General features: G+C 44.4%; 1 protein-coding gene across 1 annotated transcript in view; it reads right to left on the reverse strand.

Annotated features, from left to right (window-relative positions):
* Window positions 1–23,488, reverse strand: part of LOC138452729 (uncharacterized) — a 381,209-nt gene that overhangs the window by 281,927 nt on the left and 75,794 nt on the right. Inside the window, 3 exon segments of the mRNA XM_069605077.1 lie at window positions 10,495–10,499; window positions 19,414–20,226; window positions 20,229–20,830. Coding sequence (XP_069461178.1) covers window positions 10,495–10,499; window positions 19,414–20,226; window positions 20,229–20,830 — 1,420 coding nt within the window.

The following is a 23,488-nucleotide window of genomic DNA, read 5'->3' on the forward strand; positions in this document are numbered from 1 at the left end:
ACAGCAACTTGGGATGTTCACAAGAGTTTATCCAGCTTACTCTCAAAGAAGATGTATAAGATATACGCTGGACAGAGTTTTACTAATAACCACCCTTGCTCATACCCATCAATATACAGCTTAGGCAATTTACTGCCTATTTACGATTTGATATCCTACCCACTAATGAGCATCTGGGTAGATGGAGAGGGACTTCTCATGGCTAAAAGGTTATGAAGGCTGTGCAAGGGGAATATTGAAACAAGACATATTCTTGTTTGATAAAGAATTTTTTATTCTTATATTTGGTTAGTTGATAAAATTAACCTTTCAAATGCATTTCATTACATCAAAACATCATATTTCAAAATTCATAATAGTTCCAAAATGAACATAAAATATACACATAAGCTAAGGTTTTACCATCCACTACAAAACCAAAAATGTTAGTGCTCCAAAAAGAATTATTATTTCATAATTAACATTTCTAAACAAAATGGATATGCAATTATAAATGGATCCTGGTTTGCTTTCATTCTTTAATTTAAGGTGGTGTTTGTAAGCAATTACTTGTCATTTTTTTCTCTAGATCTGGGCAAAGCCATATCTAAGAATTGCACTATAGCAACTCTTATAGCGAGTTTGGTGGAAGTAAATATGGCTTGCCAGATCTGATCAGAATCCATCGGACAATATGATATCATAAGATCTTTAAAGACAAGTTCTCGCAACGTGGATAATCCAGGACAATCAACAATTATGTGCGGCAATGTTTCTTTTTGATGTTGGTTCAAGCAGAATCGAAAGATGTTTTGATCGTTAGGTATTAGTTGTCTTCTTGCCTGCACCTCTTTGGTATGCCACAGATTAAATCTGAAGCGCAAATATTGGCTTCTAATATATGGAGATGGAAATTTTTCTAGGTTATCAGCCATTACTCGATATGTTTTGCTGCCAAAGAGGTGTATATTAAAGTCTTTGTATATAGTACAATTGGCTTGGTTGCAAATCCAATCAAATTGAAACAATTTAGCGTGGCACGCCCTGGATTCTCTATTAACAGATCGAGTGTGATTGAGGCATCAGCTAGGGCGTTTAATGTGCGAGTACGCCAAAGGTGAGGAAAGGTATGATTAGATGTTAAAAGATAATTTGCGATCACACTAAGAATGTTATTCACATCTGTTCCCAAGAATTAAATGAAAGAACCAGGAGAAGGGAGTAATTCCCGCCAGGCCTGTGAACTTTGTAAAACAGTGTGCTGTCAAGAGGTGAGAGGCATTCTCTTGGCTTACTAGGATTTGAATATTGCTCAGGTGCGAACCAACCAGGGGAAGGGAGCTAGTGCCTCTGGCAGAGAAACTATGTGCTAATAAGAGGAGGGAGGTACAATGTGTTCTTGGATCAAGACCAGGGGAAGGGAGCCATTCCCCTTGGAACTGTGTGCTACTATTATGGAACTTTGTTTGCTTTTGGACACTTTCACATTGAAAGGAACCTCATTTTTGAACACTTTGGCCCTACACACTTTAGACAGTTTTGCAAGGAATATGATAGGTTTTGGACACAGGACATATTTTGGTTCGGGACATCCTGACATTGACTGCTTCACTAGCCTGTTTTGTTGAGGCAGGGAAATCCTCATATCTTACCAATACGATAGGCCTTTCTTCCCCGACCTTGTCTTTTTCTTTTAATAAAAGATTTTAGCCAAAACATGACCTCTTTGTGTCTGTCTCATTCCTGAATACTCTGACGTCAAAGCCAGGTTCTTGTTTTGGAATTTCAAAACAAACGACCAGTACTCCACAACATACATCCCGCTTTCATTTGATGCAAAATTACCTTGGTACTTGCCCACTTGCCCAAGGCCTAGCATCCCGAGTACATAGCTTCCTTCAGGGCATTCCCTAAGATTGGTGAGATGCAACCTAAAAACCTCTGAGCGCAGATACCCAAGCCAGGGAAGTTAACAAATCCATTCAGACGCAGGCTTTTTAGTGAAGCTTGGTATATAGCAGCGTTTGGATTAGAGCACATCCGCAACCAATAAAACAATGGCTTGATCCCAACAAGAGCGATTGGGTAAAGATTACACTCCAAACGAAGGCTAGCTAGGGGGGCTCCAGAGGGTTGCATAAGAAGTGCACTAATGAAGTTGTTCTTCGAAACAGTGAGGAATCCTTTGCATGACGCCATAGCTGTACGACATAAGCAGCTGAAGATCGGGCCTAGGACTGATACAGATGTAGAGCAGGTGTTATTGCTCTCCTACCATGAGTAGCGAAGAACTTCCCCATTCCACCACTGTATTTGTCCAATGTCACAGTGGCTTTCAAGAGATGAGACCACAGACAATTCTCTGAGGATCGTATGCCCAAGTAATCATATGTGGGCACTTGTTCCAAGATGGTACCATTAGCTTCAATGTTTAGTTTGGTCCGCTTGGATGCCGTATGCCTGAAGACCATTGATTTGGTCTTTTCAACATTAAGCACAAGGCTCAATTACTTACATTTTTTGTTAAAGATAGCCAGGTTATGTCGTAAACCCACTGGGGTAGTAGACAGGATTACATCGTTGTCTGTGGAAAAAGTACGAGAAGCCGGTCAGAGCCCAATTTGGGCGGATCAAGGTATTGGTCCAGTAACTCCTCAACTAGCTCATTGATTTATATACAGAAGAGAAGGGGGGCCAACACACAACTCTGTCGGACCCTGCTGTCTGCCTCAATAGGTTGTGTTAGTTCCCCTCCCAATCCCCAACCGACTGTAGCCTTATTGTCAGTATTGAGTTTTAATATTGGCAAGTGTATTCCCAGGAATAGCTTGCTTTAACAGTACTTGTAAAAGATACTTACGAGGAATAAAGTCAAAGGCCATCCAAAGGTCAACAAAGCTATCATAAATCTTGACCCGGCTTAGAGAGACCTACTTATCCAGTATCAGGTCTAATCTAAAGCTCTGATCAACTGTGCTTAATCCCCACTGGAAACCAGACTGTAGAAGGCTGATAACCTTGCACGCATTTGCCCACATTTGTAAACTACTGAGTAACACCTTGGCATAGGTTCTACTAGCTGCATCCAACAAAGAAATAGTTCCTTGGGATACTTCTGACCCCCTTCTTATGAATGGGCAGAATCTTCGCCTCACACCAAGACTATGGAACCTTAACTATAACAGCAGCCGAGTTAAACACACAACAAAACAGGCGCCCAAATGGACTTCTCATCTTTGTAGAGGTCAATGGTGATTTTATCAGGGCCTGTGGCCTTCCTGGTTTCTATTGTAGGAAGGGCTTCCTCTACTTCCTTCACTGATATTGTAACAGATCCCACCCCCATGGGTGGATAGCTCCAAAGGTCTACTACCTTGGGCCCCTCCTGGGGATCCCCATGTAAATCGACAAAGTGACGGTGCCATATGTCCGGTAGAATTTGACATTTCGGAGTCTCCAGCTTGTTCAGCTCCTTCCCTCAACCAGCGTCCAAAAGGAAGTGGAATCTCCCAGTCTACATGCAGACGGCAAGTCATCCCACCTATAATCAGCGTAAACATCCTTCCTTCGAATGACGTCTTTATACAAGGACCTCTGAACTCTCACTGCTGTTTATCGATACACGGTCCATGTTTCAGATGTAATGATAGTCTATCTTTGGCTTCTTTACATTCCTCATCAAACAACCCCTTTTTCTTCATGGCAGTCTGTTGAGCCCTTCTTGCCGGTTTGATGAAGAAGGAAAGGAGGCTATGTACCAACATGTTGTAGTTAGTCAAAATGCTCACGTCATCAATATTTTCTTGGCAAATCACTGCTATATATGGTTCAATAGTTCTATAGATGCTATGTTTAAAAGAGGAAAGATCAATAGAGGGCCTCATTGCCTAGCATGGCCTGTTAGAGCGACTGTGTTGGCGCGAGATACACTTGTACTATTAGCCTCACAACGGATAACACTGTGGATTTGGGTAGTGGTCACTGTCACAGCGCTTTAAAACCTCAAGACGGGCTACATTTTCACCATCGTTAGCACTGATGAAGGCATAGCCAATCCTAGAATGCCCATTATGCCGAGCATAAGTAAACTCAGATGGTTGGTCTGGTTTAATCCTGCCATTACAAGCTCTTAGGCCAGCATCATTAAGGATGCGTGCTGCCTCTATTGCAAATTGGTAGATTGTAGATGGACGAACACACTCTAAAGCTGGTATACACCATACGCTGTCCTGATCGTCCCACATGGGCTTGAGCTGGAGTTTCATATCACCCATTGGCAGCACAAGTGGGGGTTCCATAACCTGACGTTCGTAGTCCCGGATAATGTCAAGCATCCTATGTAAGCTCTCCAAAGGTGCTACACCATATGGCTGGTTGTAGATGTTAAACAGGACTATAGGCCTACCTTCCTTGGTTTTAGCTTCTAGACATTGGGCCTCATTACGACCCTGGCGGCGGCTGCGGCGCCGTTAACCCATTAGCGCCCGATTACGAGGTCCCTTTGCACGACCCGACCTTACTACACCAGCCGTTAAAGAAGAGACCCGCAAAGGGACCTTGGTGCTAAGTACGGTACCGCAATTTGCGGTACCGTACTTAGCGCCTTCCCCATTCCCATTGAGCCCTATTGGGCAAAAATGGGAATGGGGAAGGGCCATGGAGGAAGGGGGAATTACCGCCCCGCCAACCTTGTAATGGGGTGGTAATTCCCCCTTTCTCCATGGCGGAGTCGGTAAGTTACCGGCATGGACCATGGTGCTATTAGCACCATGGTTTTCCGCCTGGGTCGTAATGAGGCCCATTGCATATCACAGGACCCTGTTGGGCGGCTTTTGAAGGATACATTTAGAGGACCAATCCAAGTCAGCAGCCCACCCTTAGGTCTCCCCCTGCGGCCATTTGGAGCAGAAATTATGTGGGAACAAAAACCCTGGATCTCCTCAACCTCCAGGTACCAAGTTTGCTGTAAGAAAGAAATATCAAAATCATGGATAAAATGAATACAGGTAGGATCGGTCATATGTGTCTGAATGCCAGCTATGTTCCATGATAACATATTGCATCCAGGCAAACTTAGCTGCAGAAGAAACAAAAGGCAATGATAAATTAGCTGGTATGGGGACAGGGGCTAAACAGGGAACAGTCAGCAGTGATGTTCAGTCAACACCCTCCATTCAATCCTCTCCCTGCTTTCCCCGGCCGAGAATAACTGGACGGCTGACAAACAACTTCACCCGAGCATGCCTGCGAGAGACAGAGGATTGGATCAAATGATTGCATAGTGATCTTCGAACCCACAGGAGGACAAGTAGGAAGTTCTATTGGCAAAAGACCCTCGACCAACAATCGGTTAAGCAGATGATAAAATCATCCTGGCCAGAGGTCACATTGCCCCTTACACATTCAAATATGTCTGCTCTAATAACAGATCTACATCCCCTGATGTGATGCAACCAATGTATATTTTGTTGACAAGGGCTTCTTGGTTTTCATATTGCTCATCTGACAGCCTAGGCACATTGTACATATAGATGCAATCAAAGTCCTTCTGGGCCAAATGACCTTGATGGAATAGGGGGTATAGTACTTGCCTCGAATGAACAGCCATGGAGGTTCCATTATTAAAATACCCTTTGGGCAGATTCAACCGAGAATAGTTATCTACAGTCTCAGATATTGACCTCAATTCACAGTGAGTCGCCCTGAACACAGAGTCAGATGTTGAGCACTCAGAGGAGGTTGGGATTGAAGTTCAGAGCATCATGCTTAGGCCGGTAGCAGAGGCAAGACAGATTGGCTACTTCCCTTGCCATACAGGATACAGCTTCATTCAATTTGCTTAATTCCTCTAGAACTTCTTTTTAAAATATAATTCCCACCACATCCACAATCACAACAGGGAACAGCTCGTGTACAGTCTCCAAGGGCCCTGGTGGGTGGATCAGTTGTTACAGGTGCGGCCCCGGCCTTCTTGCCCTGGCCCTTCCCTATACTCCCCCGAGCGTTGCGTTCATCGCCATCTCTACAGGTTCCTCGCTTGCCATTTCCCCTAGTGGCCCAACTCTGTTACATAAGAGGACATCCGGTGCAATGACGCCCTGCTTGCCTGAAAGCTCTGAGTCATGGGCAATGGCTGAGCAGCATCCTGGTTGATTGATAGGAGCCTGGTTCATGCCTGGACACAGAACCACGCCCAAGGTTGTGTCCACCTCCTTCTCAAGCTCAGCTATATTATACCCCCCCACTACCGGACCGGCAGAAACTATGCCCTGGATGTGGATGACATTTGACCGCCCCTCTGCCTGGGCATGCTTCTGGTCCGGATACCGGGAACACATAGTTCCCCCCCAATCCCCCCCCCGACTTGGTCACCTTTTTTACCCACCACAAAGGCCTCAAGGACATCTGGTATGGGTTTGTCTTTATTACTGCAAATACCAACCAGCATCACTTTAGACCCAACGGCTCCATCTTCCAACATGATGAGTTTGTCAGAGGAATGTGAACACACTGCACGATTGGGTTTAGCCCCCCGCAAATCTACAATATCTAGGGGCTCCTGCGCCCTCTAGGGATGTACTGGGCCAGCAGAGTCAATACATCAATGTCTTCCAATAAATCTCGCATTACAGTCATTGACATCCTTAATAGGCTTAAACAGCTTAAAAAGCTTCCTTCTACCTTCTTCAGCTTTTCTGTTCACCATCTTGAGGAAAGAAGGATCAAAAACATAATCTGAATACTTAGGCTTAGCTCCAGTAACTATAAATCACTGTGCTTCCGGTTATAATGCACTGCCCACTTAAAAGTGCAGGTTTACGAATGGGAGCGTTTTAGCCCAACGACAGCAGCACACTGGTTCAGGTAATAAGAAAAGGCGTCACCACCTCAGGGTGCTGATCACCTACGATGACAAACACTGCGCCCTTGCCCCATGGGCTTCACCCTGGCGGGCCGGTGCAGCGGCAGTAGAAAACCATGGCATAGCCTGGGATCAGCTCCCAGCTGACTGCTTCCTCTTTCTCATACGGTTGCAAACACTGTGCCCTTGCACCGCGGGCTTCCATCCACTGCATGGCTCTGCCACCTGCAGCTCTCCAGAGGTTTTAGTCTAGGACTCCCATAATCCCCTCACCATTGACTATGCTGGCCAGGGCTGATGGTAGTTGTAGTCCAGAACATTTGGAGAGCCGAAGGTTGCAGACCCCCGATTCAATGTATGGCTGTCACACCTACCGATGTACAGACTCTGGCTACCTGAAGCCAGATTCATGCTCAAATACCCAGATGAAAATATAAAAATAGAGCAGACATCACAACACATAGCACAAGCATCGCCTGCTGCTTAAGAGTTATCAAATGTTCTATTTTAAATGGAGTTACAAAATTACAGTTGAAGAAAAATATTTTCAGGTCTACTAAGCAGATAATTATTAATGTATTCATGATTGATTTATAAAGTGCCATCAGTGAAACGCAGTCCCTTCTTGGTGTCATGTGTTGGGAGGGGGTTGGGGCTTTGGTCATTCACAGCCTTGGTACATGGAGGACAGATAAGTGCCCATGGAGAGGGGTAGAGAGAAAGAGCACAGCAAAACAGCACTGTAAACCATTAACAGAAGAGAATGGAGCGAGGAACAGCATCATCAATACTCTCAGGAGGCCCTCAAGGGCTAAACAGCAGAGTACACCATTAACAAAAGAGAATGGAGGGAGGCACAGCATCATCAATACTGTCAGGAGGCCACAAGGGCTAAACAGCAGAGTAAACCATTAACAGAAGAGTATGGAGGGAGGCACAGCATCATCAATACTGTCAGGAGGCCACAAGGGCTAAACAGCAGAGTAAACCATTAACAGAAGAGAATAGAGAGAGGTACAGCATCATCAAAACTGCCGGGAGGCCCACAACAGCTAAACAGCACAGTATACCATTAACAGAAGAGAATGGAGGGAGGTACCAATACTGTCAGGAGGCCTACGAGGGCTAAACAGCACAGTAAACCATTAACAGAAGAGAATGGAAGGAGGTACAGCATTGAAGGTACAGCATTGAAAAGAGGTACAGACTCATGTATAATTTAGTTTTAATCAAGCGAGCCCACTGCCTCACTGCTCCGCAACCGTTTCATATTAAAACCCGCATTCCAGTTCCACGCAGAACGAGTCACGTAGCTTGTGAAACTGGAACGCGGCCAGTTCCTTACATATCTTCCACCTATATAACAAAGTAAAACACTCAATGTGAAACACAACAAAGGAAAATAACTTAATAGTTGCTAAGTAGCAAAGGGGAAAGAAAGACAACTGAAATGTATACTAGTAAAACTATACAAATACAACATGAAGTAAAAATGAAAACTGCATTGTAGAGAAAGCAAATACTTCTCACTTAACAAAGTCCTTCATCCAATTGGTCTTGCGTGTGAGTCTCTTATTACCGTCACCATTATTGCCTATTTGGACACGCATGGTTGCAGGATTTTCCCTTTCCCTTTGCTCTCCTGACAATCGCTCCTCACTCTCATTCTGCACTTTCTCACCCTCTCCACCTCCGATATTTTCAGCTCTTGCCAACCTGCCCTGCGACCAGACTTCTCCTCCGTCCATGATGACAACACTGCCACGCACTGAAGCAATTCTTTTAGGCCGCAAAAATTCACTTTCCACACACTTTTGTGCAGACCTGGGATTTTTTTACCCATACCCAATCTCCGCACTTCCACTCTCTACTCTTGACACACTCCCTCCTGTCAAATGACTCTTTGTTCCTTGTTTGACTTTTTGCAATCAACCTCATAATGGAGCCTCTATCCACTGCAACTGTCCCTGCCAAACCTAACCACACAGGGCACAACTTGGTTCCAGGCTCCCTTCCCTTAAGTGAAACAAAAGGTGATATATTAGTAATGGAGTGTGGGGTCGTTAGATAACTCCACATCATGTGATTCAATACCTCCCTCCATGGTTGTCCATTGCACATAGCAAGTTGAATCTCCACTTTGATATCTCCATTTACCCTCTCGACCAAACCATTCTCTCTTGGGTAATAAAGAGCTGTTCTGATAGGTTTGATTCTGTCGTCCTCCAAAAATGTCCTCATGAAACGAGAGACAAATTGTACACCATTGTCCGAAACTAATTCAGCAGGGCAACCTTCCCTGAGGAAAACTCTTTTGAATAAAGAAACCAATTCTGTTGCCGTGCCTTCTCTGACCGCTTCCCATTCCACCCATTTAGAATGGAAATCCACTAAGACAAAAATGTATTTAAACTCATCTCCTAACCTTGCCAGAGGTCCCAAGATATCCACTGCTAGCTTCTGCCATGGTTGACTTAGTACCGAATTGGGTAACAAAGGTACTTCCCGCACTACCTTGTTTTTATCACCCAGTTGACACGCATTGCACTGTTTCACCAAATACTCTGCCATTCTGTCTATCCTGGGCCACCAGTAGCTATGTCTTGGTAGCTTCCTCACCTAGATGACCTTGGTGTGCCAACTCCAACAAGCTTCTCACTCCTACTGGAGGAACTATGCAACATCCCCTCTATAACCGGTCACCCACTAGACTCAACTCGTCTCTTATTTCCCACCATATCTCAAACCTTTTTTCAAGCAATTTTTTATCAGGCCACCCTTCAACCGTCCACTGCTTTATAGGTCTAAAATCTTGATCTGCCAGCTCAGCTTGTTCCCACTCCTCTCGGTCCACACTCACTAATTCAGCAACAACAAACTCTTCTTCACCATGCTGCACATGAACTGTTTGCGCTTGATCCACTGCCAATCTCGATAGACAATCCGCTACCAGATTTTTTTTTCCTGGCAAAAAACAAACTTCAAAATTGTATAGCTGAAGACCGAGACCCCATCTGCTTATTCTTGGTGATCCAGTAGCCCACCTGCCACTATTAAACAACTGCACTAAAGGTGTGTGATCTGACCGTACTGTAAACCTCCTTCCCCAAAGGAAATATTTGAAATGGTTGGCTGCCCAGAACATAGCCAACGCCTCACGCTCTATCACAGAATACCTGTCCTCAGCCCCTCTGAGCGGTCTGGAGGCAAACGCTATCACCCTTTCCACCTTGTTAACATCATACTGCAACAGCGTAGCCCCCAAACCCAATGTACTTGCATCAACCACAAGCACCGTACTGTCAATGGCATCAAATTTCCCTATGGAGGGAGCCTGTACAATTCCTTGTTTGATCAATCTCAAAGCTTCCTCACATTGTGTGGATCACTGAAACCTTACACCTTTTTTTAATAAGGCCCTTAATGGTGTGGAAATACACAAAGTCTCTCACAAACTTGAGGTAATATTGCGCTAACCCCAAGGAGGACCTGACTTGATCTTTATCACTGGTACATGCAAGCTTTCTGAATGGCATCCACTAGACTAAACTTGGGTTTAATACCTTCCCTTGACACCACATGACCTAAGTATTCACCACTATCTACTTTTCACTGTGAGGCCAGCTTCACCCAACTTTGTCAATACAACTCACAACAGCTTGTCATTCTCTTCACTAGACTCTACATATACCAATATGTCATCCTGAAAAATTATCACATTCTGAACACCCTCCATCACCATCTCCATCATCCTCTCAAAGACAGCAACTGCTGAAGCCAATCCGAACAGCATCCTGCAGTATTTGAATGTTCCCTCAATGGTGATGAAATAAGTTAGGTGTTGACAGTCCTCCGAGGGTGGAATCTGATGATATGCTTGTGATAAGTCAATTATTGAAAAGTTATTTGCCTGCTCAACGTGGCCAACTCCTCACTGATGATCGGTAGAGGGTGACGATCCACCAAAATATTCTTATTAAGATCCCTCAGGTCAACACAAAGTCTTATGTCTCCACTGGACTTTGTAGCTACAACTGGCGACAACCACTCCAATCCTTCTACTCTCTCTATAATGCCTCTTTGAAGTAATGCTTCAATCTCCACCTTCACTTTGTGTTTGAGATTCTGTGGAACCAGCCTTACTTTGTATTTTTCGGAACAGCTCCCTTCTTTAGTCTAATTCGATGTTCATAACCTTCTAATCTCCCTAGATCCTCAGTGAATACATTCGGAAACTCCTTTTCCCACTGGTCTCTCACTTCTGCAATCGTGACTGGACTCTCAGCATTGGCTTGGATCCTTATCCCGAGCTTCTTCTGCTCGCTCCAGCCTAACAATGAGGATCCTTCTTTGGTGACAAATACATCAGCTTCACAACTCCTTCCCTTAAATTTGATGATAGTTGGAAACTTTCCTAGCAACTCTATTTTGACGTTACCATATACGTAAGGTTCTATGCCCGGATGCTTTAATTGTTCAATGTTACCATTTGCACACTTCTCAAAGGTTTCTCTAGACATTATTGTCCATGGGGAACAACTATCCACTTTCATGGTGACTACCCTGCCATTGACCATAAAGACATCAATTGGCCCCTTATCACCATTGGACACATCTCCAATTTCCAAAACATGCTTATCTTGTTAGTACTCTCTGACATTTTCTTCCTGTTCTGGACATCTAACATTGGCATTGGCCTCTATCTTCTCCACTGAAGCATTCTCCCTGCAGACTCTGGCAAAATGCCCTTTCTTTTTACACTCGAGGCAATTTGCACTTTGTGCCGGACAGAATGGATTTGACGAGACATGCCCATTACTGCCACACTTCAACACTTCAAATTTCTTGTATTGTTGGGCTTCTTGCTATTTCTGATCGCTGCCACCTCATTGATCGGTTTGTCCGTCCTCATGCTAGCCATGTATTCGGACGTCTCCTCCATGCCTCTTGCAACTTCCACTGATTCTTCGAGGGATAGGTCCTTTGACAGCAGCTTTTCTTTCACCCTGCTATTGTTAGTGCAGCGCACCAACTGGTCACGAATGAGTGATTCCGCCAAGGATCTAAATTCACATGAATGGCTGAGGGTTCAAAGTGCAGCAATAAAAGTTTCTACGGGTTCATGGAGTTCTTGGCTCCTTGAGAAGAACTTGTGTTTCTCGAAAGTAACATTCTTCCTTGGCTCAAAATGTAGTTGTAGTTTTCTGATTGCCACAGAGAACTCATCCTCCTCTCCTTGACCTCTCTCCCTGGGCTCCGACAGACCATCAAAGACACTGTGTCCTTCAGTTCCCAAATTGTGTAGTAATACAGCCTCCTTCCTGGCCGGAGCAAACTTATCTCCCCCAATGGCAATCAATTAAGTATCAAACAACTTCTTCCATCCGTCCCATCTGATGGGCGGAGTGCCTGGTTCAGGCACGAAAAGTGGGGGTGGTGGAAATACTGGCAGCTGCCATGTTTGTTTTTTATTTAAACACAATTATATGTTTCAAGTCTCTATTCTACTGTGACAATTTGGGTTGAAGCTGTGTACATGCACTCCGCTAGCCTAGATGATATACACACTGCAGTTAGGTGCTCCAAGTATGAAGAGGTAATTTAAACAACTAGGGTATGCCAAGGCCGCCCTGGGAAAGCTCACTGCCTCCTAGTACTGGTAAGCTGATCAAACAAATGTGCTTGCCACTCTATTCCATAATATACAGTAATTGAAGAGCCAACTTATGCTTGTCGCTCTACTAGTCATTACGGTATATGGTTCACAATTGGGCTTGTCACTCTATCACAGTCAATACTGCAGCTGAGGAACGAAGTTCCTGCTCTTCACTACGGCACTCTGCATCACTTGAGGCCAAACAAGTGGGTGGGGCAAGACGGGGCAACGTTGCCATCTAACGTTGGCCACGTCAACGATCAGGGGAAGAGTGGAGCGGCTTGCACGGGAACAGCAACACAGCTGTCCCCAGCCTGGACCTGTGATGAGCCCGGTTGGCCACTTCAACGCCCAGGGGGAGGGGCAGAGCGGCTTGCGTGAGAACAGCGGTCACAGCTGTTCCCTCTCTGGATCTCTGGCGAGCCTCAGGCTATTTGTTTAGAAGCACCTCACCACACAGCCGTCTGCTGCTCGCTCGTACTTCTCGCCCAGGACCTTTGGTGACATGGAGCATGTGGCGGGCCCGCTGTAAACCTCGTCGCCAATGAAAAGAGGTATGGACTACGGAATAATGTATAATTTAGTTTTAATCAAGCGGGCCTACCACCTCACAGCTCCGCAACCGTTTCATATTAAAAATCGCATTCCAGTTCCACTAGCCACGCGAAACGAGTCACGTAGCTCGTGAAACTGGAACGTGGCCAGTTCCTTACAAGCATCATCAATACTGCCAGGAGGCCCACAAGGGCTAAGCAGCACAGTACACCATTAACAGAAGAGAATGGAGGGAGACACAGCATCATCAATACTGTCAGGAGACCCACAAGGGCTAAGCAGCACAGTACACCATTAACAGAAGAGAATGGAGGGAGGTACAGAATCATCAATACTGCCAGGAGGCCCACAAGGGCTAAACAGCACAGTAAACCACTAACAGACGAGAATGGAGGGAGGAACAGCATCATCAATACTGTCAGGAGGCCCACAAGGGCTAAACAGCACAGTAAACCATTAACAGAAGAGAATGGAGGGAGGCACAGCATCATCAATACGGTCAGGAGGCCACAAGGGCTAAACAGCACAGTAACCCATTAACAAAAGATAATGTAGGGGGGGTACTTCATCATCAATACTGTCAGGAGGCCCACAAGGGCTTAACAGCAGAGTAAACCCTTAATCGAAGAGAATGGAGGGAGGCACAGCATCATCAATACGGTCAGGAGGCCACAAGGGCTACACAAAAGTCAGGACTCATGAATTATAGAACCCAGGATTCATTTACATGCAAGTCAAGTAGGCTGAACAGGATGTGATGCGGTCTTACTTCTCAGATGCATGGCTGGTTTTTCCAAGAGTTCCTGAACCCTTGATAGTCGCGTGGTTGTTAATGAAACCTATTACCAGCCCTAGTTCCACACGATTTACCAAACAATTCCTGTTGGTACCACATCCAACTAAACATAGGTGTAGTTCCCGTCAGGTTGAAGTGACCAGACGCAGGCATCTCCCCATCCTAACACCCCATGCATACCCAGTCACAGACACCCTCCTTCTACAAGGTTTGTAGCTTTTTCCCCTTTGCCATCCTGACGATTCCTCCTCTGGACTCCTTGCCCGATCTTGTACCGTCTCCTGAGCCTGCCTTGGGACATCCTGGCCTGCTCCTGTCCTTCTGCTAAGTCTTGTTAGGGGGACACTGCCTCTTCTCAAGCCTGATCTCAGTGCATGTTATTGACTCCTCCTTACTACATCCACTGTCCCATCTCTCCTTGTCCCCAATGCCTCCCGAACGTTACGTGCATTGTTCTTCAACTACATGACTCAAGCTGCTCCAAAAACCAACACGGTCTGAATGACGTCTTTCAGTTTTAAAGTTCTCTCCCTTTTCCCTGGTTTGGGCTTTTAGTGATGGTATTGAACTGTGCTCTGTAATTGTGGCAGGATTGGGATTTGTTGCTGCTCCTACTGCACCTGGAATTACTTTGGCCTTAGGGGGTTGGCCCAGGTTTGCATCTGATCTGCCCGCCATACTGGATACCACTTCTCCCTCGCTGCTACTCTCTAGTCTTCCCTTAGAGGACCTATATACTCCGTTTTCTCTCATCCTGTGACCTGAATATTGGAAAAACTCTAGGTAAGGTTTTAAAATACCCTAAATGTGTAGATGAAAATAGGCCTCATTACATGTTTGGTAGGCCGGGGAAAGAAAGTGGCAGTAACTCAGATTTTTGGGGTCGCAACGGAATTACTGCTGCTGTTTTTCACAAACAGTGGAATCATGCATTTGGAGGTAAAGTGGAGGATTTACCTCATACAACAAGCTGGAGGTAAATCTGCCACTTTGCCTCGCTCCCCACCCCTACAAAAAAAGTGAATTTACAAGGCAGTAAATCTGCCAAAAATCCCTATGGACTCCAAAAATGACGATTTACCGCCACTTGTAATCCTGTGGTAAACCTATTTGGCAAAGTGGCGGTAACAGTAATCCCATTTGGTGGGAATTCAGTAGAATTACCACCAAATTACCTACAAACTCAGAATGAGGCACAATATATCCTCAGCGCAGGAATGCTGCACCATGAGAAAATGATTTGATAACTTTCTATCACATGGGGAGAATTCTGTGTTTGGAAAACTGAGCTTGCAACATTGCATTAAGCAGGGATTGCAAGAGCTCACAGAAACCATGTTAAATGGAATGCCAAAAGTAAGATAGGCTTCTCCATGCAATGTCAGCCATAACAAGAGTGGCTTGAAGCTATGAAGCAACCCAGATTGAATGACTACCACCCTTACAACACCAGTAACGTCCACCCCAGTACTCTAGGTGACCAAAACACGATTTCTGCATCACAGGAGATTATACAAGTGATAAATGCACACAAACAGGAAACTGTACAAACAGTTAAGCCCTCGGAGTATTCAAATAGATTGCTTGCCTAAGTTAGATTGCCATATGCCCATCTGGAGATGCAGTGTTAAAACAGCTGGGAAGTGTGAGAAAACAGAAGGTGTTCCACCTGCTACTCCCTGGGGATCTGTCATCTAGCTGGCCAGGACACGGCCACTGCTTTTGGATCCAGATCCTGGGGGTGGACCTTTGCAGGAGGATCACCTGGGTGAGGGGAGTGGGACACTGGATGGCGAGATGCGGTGTCCCCTTCCCTGTAATACCTTTACCTCATCCTACCAGGTAGGATACGTAGGAACTCTGCCCCCCCTTTCCTACAAGAACACTCACACGGACAGCCCGCTCTGAGAGAAAACAGACTAACACCCTAGCAGTATACCTGACATGTCCCAATGTAATGGTCAGGTGTGGTCAGGCAATTACTGACCATTACTCACACCCAACTTCCACTGAACTTTCCCACATGGATAAAAGGCGGAGCATGAAAGCACACTCAGAGCGAGGCAATGCACACGAAGGGACAGCAGTTCCGAGATGGCAGCTGAAAAAGGGGAGAAAGACGTCAGATCGAGAAGGGTTCGCGAGGAGGGAGATACCCTTGACCTTTTCGGCAAAAAAACATTGCTTTCAAGAAATCGTGAGATTAAAAAGCAGAAGGCCAGGAAACTAGACTGAAGAACCCTGCATTGTGTGTCAGAGATATCCGGGGCACTCCTGCATGACTAATTGATTTGGGGAGAATCTGCAGCCACTGTGGTATCGTCCTTGGCTCCACAATCAAAGAAGCGCCAAAGATCAACACAGCCGGTGAGTTGGGGAGACTGAAACAAGACCGGTCTGTGTTGAAGCCAAGGTTGCAAGCAGCAACATGGTACAACGAGTGCTGAAACAAACATTGTTAAAACGTGTATGATGAAAAACACGAGAGCAGTTAAACTGCTGATGAATGCTTGAACTTTGAAAGGAAAGATACAGAATCATTGGCATAGTGGTCCAGCACTACATGGGTGCTCAATCGAAGGTCTCTGTACGGTACCCAGCTGAGGAGTGACAGAAGTGAAAGTTAAAGTGTTGTAATGAGAAAAGAATTGTGAATCAAAGTGGTCCTGCGAAAAGGTCGAGCAAAATCCTACGCACAGTCGAAGGTCTTCGTTTTTTGATACAGAAAGTAAGTTTTGGAAATTAGATAAAATTGTTCAAGCCCGATAGAGGGAGACCAATTGAGAACACTGTATTAAGGTGGGTCTGAGACCGGCGGAGGGAGAACCTGGTTGAACAAAGAATCACTAGAGAAATTGGGCATAAGGAAATCCTGAGAAGAAAGGAACTTTGAATATTTGCTTGTCGCATCAGGCCCTCTGTAATAAGAGATTTGGAATGGCAAAGAGACTTTGGCACAGAAGGCCCTGATATTGAGGTTTTGAAATGCATCCTTGTGTTGAAGAAGCCAGAGAATGTGCTAAGCTCAAGTGTGCCGCCTTTCCCGTGCTGAAAACGTGGGAAGGTGAAGCCAACGGCTCAAATATCCTGACACATACTTTCTTGAACACTTTTCTTTTGCATAACATCATTTCCCATATCATTTGTATTTAGAAGTAAGGATTGGCAATAGGTTTATTAGTATAGGCCCTTTTATTTTGACAAGACTCTACTAGGACTGCGTTATTTGATGGTCGTAGATTGCTTCCATCTTAGACTTAGGATTGGATAGCAGTTTAATCAATCCATTGAAGTCCAATAAACACCCTTGAACTGTGATCACTTGTGTCTGTTTGATACCATGCCTTCCTTACAGAAGTAACATTTAGTTGCATGTACTTTGAAAGTTTTCTTGTGTCACAAAGTGTTTCTCATAGATATCACCTCAGATGGAAAATCCTAAGAAACAGTAACTTGAGAGTTAGGCCATCTGAAAACCTTACACCTTATAGATTCAAGTATGATATCATTCACTGTTCATCTCAAGCAGTTCACTTAAAATTGTGATTAGTCTGTTTTTTGATTGCTCACTGAAAAAGTCATGTAACTCACCCACTTTTGGAGCAAATGTCAATAAATCAATCAACACCTGGGAGGTCATTTTAAGAGTGTTATCGCTGAAATGTCTCTTTTTCCAGCATTGGTCTGAGCGCGAGGATGCTTCATCTATTTTTACACTCCAGCTGCACGTTTCTTCCTAGAGCTTTGATGTGGCCACATTCACTTCATAAAACCACTTCATAGATTTCATTTACAACATTTTCACAGCTGCTGGTTTTAAACTCTAGACCAGGGGTTCTGGAACCTTTTGCAGTACAGATATTTTGGACTAAAACTCCATCAGCCCTAGCTAGCCTAATCAATGGCTGTGATCATGAGGCCAAAATCGGGAGAGCCTTGGGTTGCACAGTGCTGCTCTACACTAAGTTTGATTTAATTATATGTACCCTTTATTCATAAGCTTTCCTTGAGGCACTTTAATCTTAGATAGCATCGAAGATACACGATTACTGCTCAAAGGCATCAGTGTTTGAAGGTTCCGCAGGGTGGACTGCATGTGGGGTCTGCTTCATAGTCACCATTACTGCTCAAAAGCATCAGTGTTTGAAGGTTCCACAGGATGGACTGCATGTGGGGTTCGCTTCGTAGTCATGGTTACTGCTCAAAGGCATCCGTGTTTGAAGGTTCTGCAGGATGGACGGCATGGGGGGGGTCTGCTTCGTAGTCCTGGTTACTGCTCAAAGGCATCAGTGTTTGAAGGTTCCGCAGGATGGACTGCATGGGGGGAGTTGCTTCGTAGTCTGCTTACTTAGGGAAGAGCAGGATCATCATTTTGATGTTAATGATTAATTACCATTCAACTGCTGCGCTATCAGGGAGGAACTGGATGTCCATCTTCTTTCTGTCCTAAACCAACGTCTGCATTCTGATTGCAGTTTATGAGCCTTTCCTGACATTTCATCATCTCCTCGTGCACTCTTCTGTCTTGAATATCACATGTAGACTCTCATGCAAAGCGAATAAACTTTTCTCAATATAGCATTTCTGAAATTCAGGAGTGTTTCTGTGAGTTTTCTATGATGTTGTGTAAAAGTGAATTCATGACAGGCACTTGTCTGGCCTGGAAGTCAAACCGTTTTCTCCCATGTGGGCTCTTTCATGTTGAATTAGACCAGCGACCTGCAACCTGCAGCGTTCTAGGTGTTTTGAACAGCAACTCCCATAAACTCTTACCACCGACTATGCTCAATAGAGCTGATGGATGTTGTACTCCAAAACATCTGAAGATCCAAAACACGTGTTTGAATTAACTAAATTGCTGGTCTGTTATCATAGGTTGTCTTGTGTGTTATGTGCGGTCTTGAACTTTTTAGCACCCCCTATTACCTGTATGGTTTTTGGTGCATAATAAATAAAATCCAAAGGTTGCAGGCCTCTGAATTAGACTTGCATCATATTTTCTGACGTCCATTGCACACAAAGGGATTTCTCATGTGGCCTTAAACTTATTTTGTAACTAAAGCATTTCAGACATGCAGTGAACTGACCAGCTTTGTGTCCTTTGTGTGTTTTCTCCCATCTCGATTTTGGTTGCCTTTCTGACTCAGGCTTTCCTGATATTCAAAGCACTGAAGGTTTTACTCCTGTTTGGATGCACATGATTAGCTGCTTCATTTCTGGAAGATACTTCTCAGACATTCAGGGGGCTTCCCAGACATGCAGGGGGCTTCCCAGACATGCAGGGGGCTTCTCAGACATGCAGGGGGCTTCCCAGACATGCAGGGGGCTTCCCAGACATGCAGGGGGCTTCTCTGCAGGGTATTGTCCTCTGTAGTTTGTCACAGAGAGAATTAAAGATCATTAAGGGCCGATTTTGTTTCTGACACTCAGCGCTGTAGTATGGTTCTTTTGATGCATGTGTTTTTTGTATTAAGTTAGTTTAGAATTCTTGGCTGAAGCTTTTCACTGCAGGGGAGGTTTCTCTTGTGTGGCTTCGCTCATGTTTAGTTAGGCAGCTTTTCTGACTGAAGCATTTCTGACATTCAGAGCACTGATAAGGTTTGGCTCCTGTGTGGCTTCTCTCATGTTTAGTTAGGCTGCTTTTCACACTGAAGCATTTCTGACATTCAGAGCACTGATAAGGTTTGGCTCCTGTGTGGCTTCTCTCATGGGTAGCTAGGTTGCTTTTATCACTGAAGCATTTCTGACATTCAGAGCACTGATAGGGTTTGGCTCCTGTGTGGCTTCTCTCATGGGTAGTTAGGCTGCTTTTCTGACTGAAGCATTTCTGACATTCAGAGCACCGATAAGGTTTGGCTCCTGTGTGGCTTCTCTCATGTTTAGTTAGGCTGCTTTTCACATTGAAACATTTCTGACATTCAGAGCACCTATAAGGTTTGGCTCCTGTGTGGCTTCTCTCATGGGTGGTTAGGTTGCATTTGTGACTGAAACATTTCTGACATTCAGAGCACCGATAAGGTTTGGCTCCTGTGTGGCTTCTCTCATGGGAAGTTAGGCTGCTTTTCTGACTGAAGCATTTCTGACATTCAGAGCACCAATAAGGTTTGGCTCCTGTGTGGCTTCTCTCATGGGTATTTAGGCTGCTTTTATCACTGAAGCATTTCTGACATTCAGAGCAGTGATAAGGTTTGACACCTGTGTGGCTTCTCTCATGGGTAGTTAGGCTGCTTTTCACACTGAAGCATTTCTGACATTCAGAGCACCGATAAGGTTTGGCTCCTGTGTGGCTTCTCTCATGTTTAGTTAGGCTACTTTTCACACTGAAGAATTTCTGACATTCAGAGCACCGATACGGTTTGGCTCCTGTGTGGCTTCTCCATGGGTATTTAGGCTGCTTTTCTGACTAAAGTATTTCTGACATTCAGAACAATGATAAGGTTTGGCTCCTGTGTGGCTTCTCTCATGTATAGTTAGCTTGCTTTTCTCACTGAAGCATTTCTGACATTCGGAGCATTGATAAGGTTTGGCTCCTGTGTGGCTTCTCTCATGGGTATTTAGGCTGCTTTTTTCATTGAAGCATTTCTGACATTCAGTGCACCGATACGGCTTGGCTCCTGTGTGGCTTCTCTGATGGGTAGAAAGGTTGCTTTTCACGCTGAAGCATTTCTGACATTCAGAGCACTGATAAGGTTTGGCTCCTGTGTGCATTCTCTCATGGATAGTTAGGCTGCTTTTCTGACTGAAACTTTTCTGACATTCAGAGCACTGGTACGGTTTGGCTCCTGTGTGGCTTCTCTCATGGATAGTTAGGTTGCTTTTCTGACTGAAGCTTTTCTGACATTCAGAGCACCGATAAGGTTTGGCTCCTGTGTGGCTTCTCTCATGGATAGTTAGGCTGCTTTTCACACTGAAGCATTTCTGACATTCAGAGCACTGATAAGCTTTGGCTCCTGTGTGGCTTCTCTCATGGATAGTTAGGTTGCTTTTCCAACTGAAGCCTTTCTGACAATGAATGCACTGATAAGGTTTTACTCCTGTACGGGTCTTCCCATGTAGAGTTGGATATGTTTTTTGGCTGAAACGACATTCTGTGTACTGATGGGGATTTTCTCCTACGTGGGTTTTCTCATTTTGAGCGAGATGGGTTTTCAGACTGAAGCTTTTGTGGCATTCATTGTCCGGGCAAGGTTTCTCTGGGGGTTTCATTTCTCCAGCGTGGATTGTGTTTAGCAAGAATGCCATAGAAAAGTGAACCTCATTACAGGGTCAGCCATTTGTATAGAATGCTCTATATTCATCTCTCAGTGCTGTGGCCCTGGTTATAATTGCATTGTACAAAGGAAAGCTCTTTTTAGGAGCTTCGATTCTTCACCTCTGTGTTTCCATGCAGGTTTAATTTTAGACAACTTCTCCCCATTTTGGGTGTTCTCAGAGGATCTTAGTGCTTTGATGTCTTAAGTTGTTAGTATGTGATTTTGAAAAGAACATGTTTGTTAGAGTTATTGGATCCAGCATTGGTATGTAGTGTTTTCGAATTCAATGCACTGTAAAATTATTTTTTACTTTTCAGAAGCATTTGCTTCTCCCGGTTACCTTGACACTCTGAATATGCAATGCGCGTGATAATAGAAATCCTTTTAATAATGCGTAGTTTCCTCTACTCCCAGTTCTTGACCAGACTGGCCATCTAGAAACGTCCATTCCATGAGCTATCCAACATCCTCCCTTTTGTTACAGGTAAACCCATTCTTCAGGCATTTTACATCTTTACCCTTTGCTTTTTCTGTACAGGCTTTAGAAACCTGTAAAAGAAAATTGACACATTATCTTTCTAAACTAAGAAAAAAGAAATATTACACATGCACAGTAGTGTTTCATTGGTTTACAAATATTTCACGTCTTTAAGGCTTCAAATTCTAAACCAAAGTCGTAACATAGCCAAAATGAAGGTAACCTCCTTTCCCCTTAAAGCACCAGTCTTGACTTGTTCACCCACAGCTCCGATATCAGCCATTTCAGAAATATACTGGAGTTTCCCCAATGTCTTGTATCCAAATAAGAGTGTTCTTGTTCTACCTGGCAACCCATGTATTAATACCAAACTCTGAATAAAGATATTCCATGCAGGAGACGTTCCCCAAGCCAAGGGATCTTCTCTAAAGTGTGTCCTCTATGCATTTCAGTCAAGTGGCTACAGTACATTTTATCAAACGTCCACAGTCCATACATAATCTGGGAGGTGTTTATTGTTTCAGACTCATGATTCACCCACATTATTCTAGAGCTTGGTTATTACTACTTTTTCATCATTCAAATACCAATTACACAGTCTATTGCACTTATGTGTAAAACTCAATATAAAAGGGTTATATTGATATTGGCCTTGGGTAATTAATTGGGAACACATTTCTGATGACAAATAAGCTTTCTTTGCAAGCTTGTTGGTAGTGTAAAAAAACATTTGTGCATCGCAACTATGAAATATTTTATTTGCCTCCATTTTTGGGTGGAAGTAATGGGAGTGGCCAGGATGCAACCCTGCTTTAGGTCACTGGTCATGTGACTATTGTCGACAAGCTCCACTCCCCCTTTAGTATCCAGACGCCCCTGAACTGGTGCTGTAATTAAGGCCAGTAGTTTACCCGATACACATGATAAAATGATTCTGAGAAATCTGTAGATGGAGGATATACTGGGTGTCAGAATGCTGCCTTAACCAAGGCACCACTCGCTCTTGCAGCATTCGCCACACTAGTGCTGGGGGGTTGGGTGCGGGTTCAGTCTTGTTGCCACATACGCAGCATTCTTAAGCTTGGGGCGCTCCACGGTTTCCAAACTGCACAGACGTGGGGGCATAATCAGCAGTACGGTTAATAAGCGATACATACAAAAAAAATACATGTATAACATCAGAATCATCATAGAAAAAAAAGAAATCGGGCCTCTTCAATATAAAACGCACAAAAACAAAACACAAGGACACACATTTAACAATTAAGAGGAAAAAGAAAAAACCTTGATAAAAAGACTAACTAATATATACCTTTGTTTTCAGGTTTATACATAGTAAATGGACGCATCAGGACGGTGCAGTCACTAAATGCACTGTCATGAAAACTATAGACAGACTTACAAAGGCGTGCAAAGGACGGTCAACAAAGCTGAAGTTACCAGATATTGAACTATGTGGGCACAGTAGACAGATGCACCTAACTGATGCCGTCGCTATCAAGACTAACATGCATACTAATAACAAACTCACTGCAATAATCTAATGCCGGGCTCCGGGGTCGAATTATCAAATATCCGTATGCTAGCTTCTGGTAGTCTCTGTCCTTCAATTCTGTCTCCCTTCTTTCAGGCTACCCTTGATCAGTGTCTTTCACTGTTCCAATATCGTGCTAATACGCAAGAGATCTTTCTTTTGTGGTATTGATAGAAGGATCTTTGAACTAACAGGAGTGAGTCATTCAGTGCTGGATCAAAGGGAGAGAGGGATCCCCCCCACACACGGTCCTTCCACAACAGCAGACTAGACTCTGGGCCTAGAACGCTACTCTGGACCATCAGAAGACCCATGTATCTGGTACAAGGTGTGAGAAACCTGTAGGTTTCTCACTTACTAGTGCCCAGGAATCTG

Source organism: Ambystoma mexicanum, chromosome 4p (assembly GCF_040938575.1).
Source record: "Ambystoma mexicanum isolate Mex_15411 chromosome 4p, UKY_AmexF1_1, whole genome shotgun sequence".
In the NCBI taxonomy this organism is placed as follows: Eukaryota; Metazoa; Chordata; class Amphibia; order Caudata; family Ambystomatidae; genus Ambystoma; species Ambystoma mexicanum.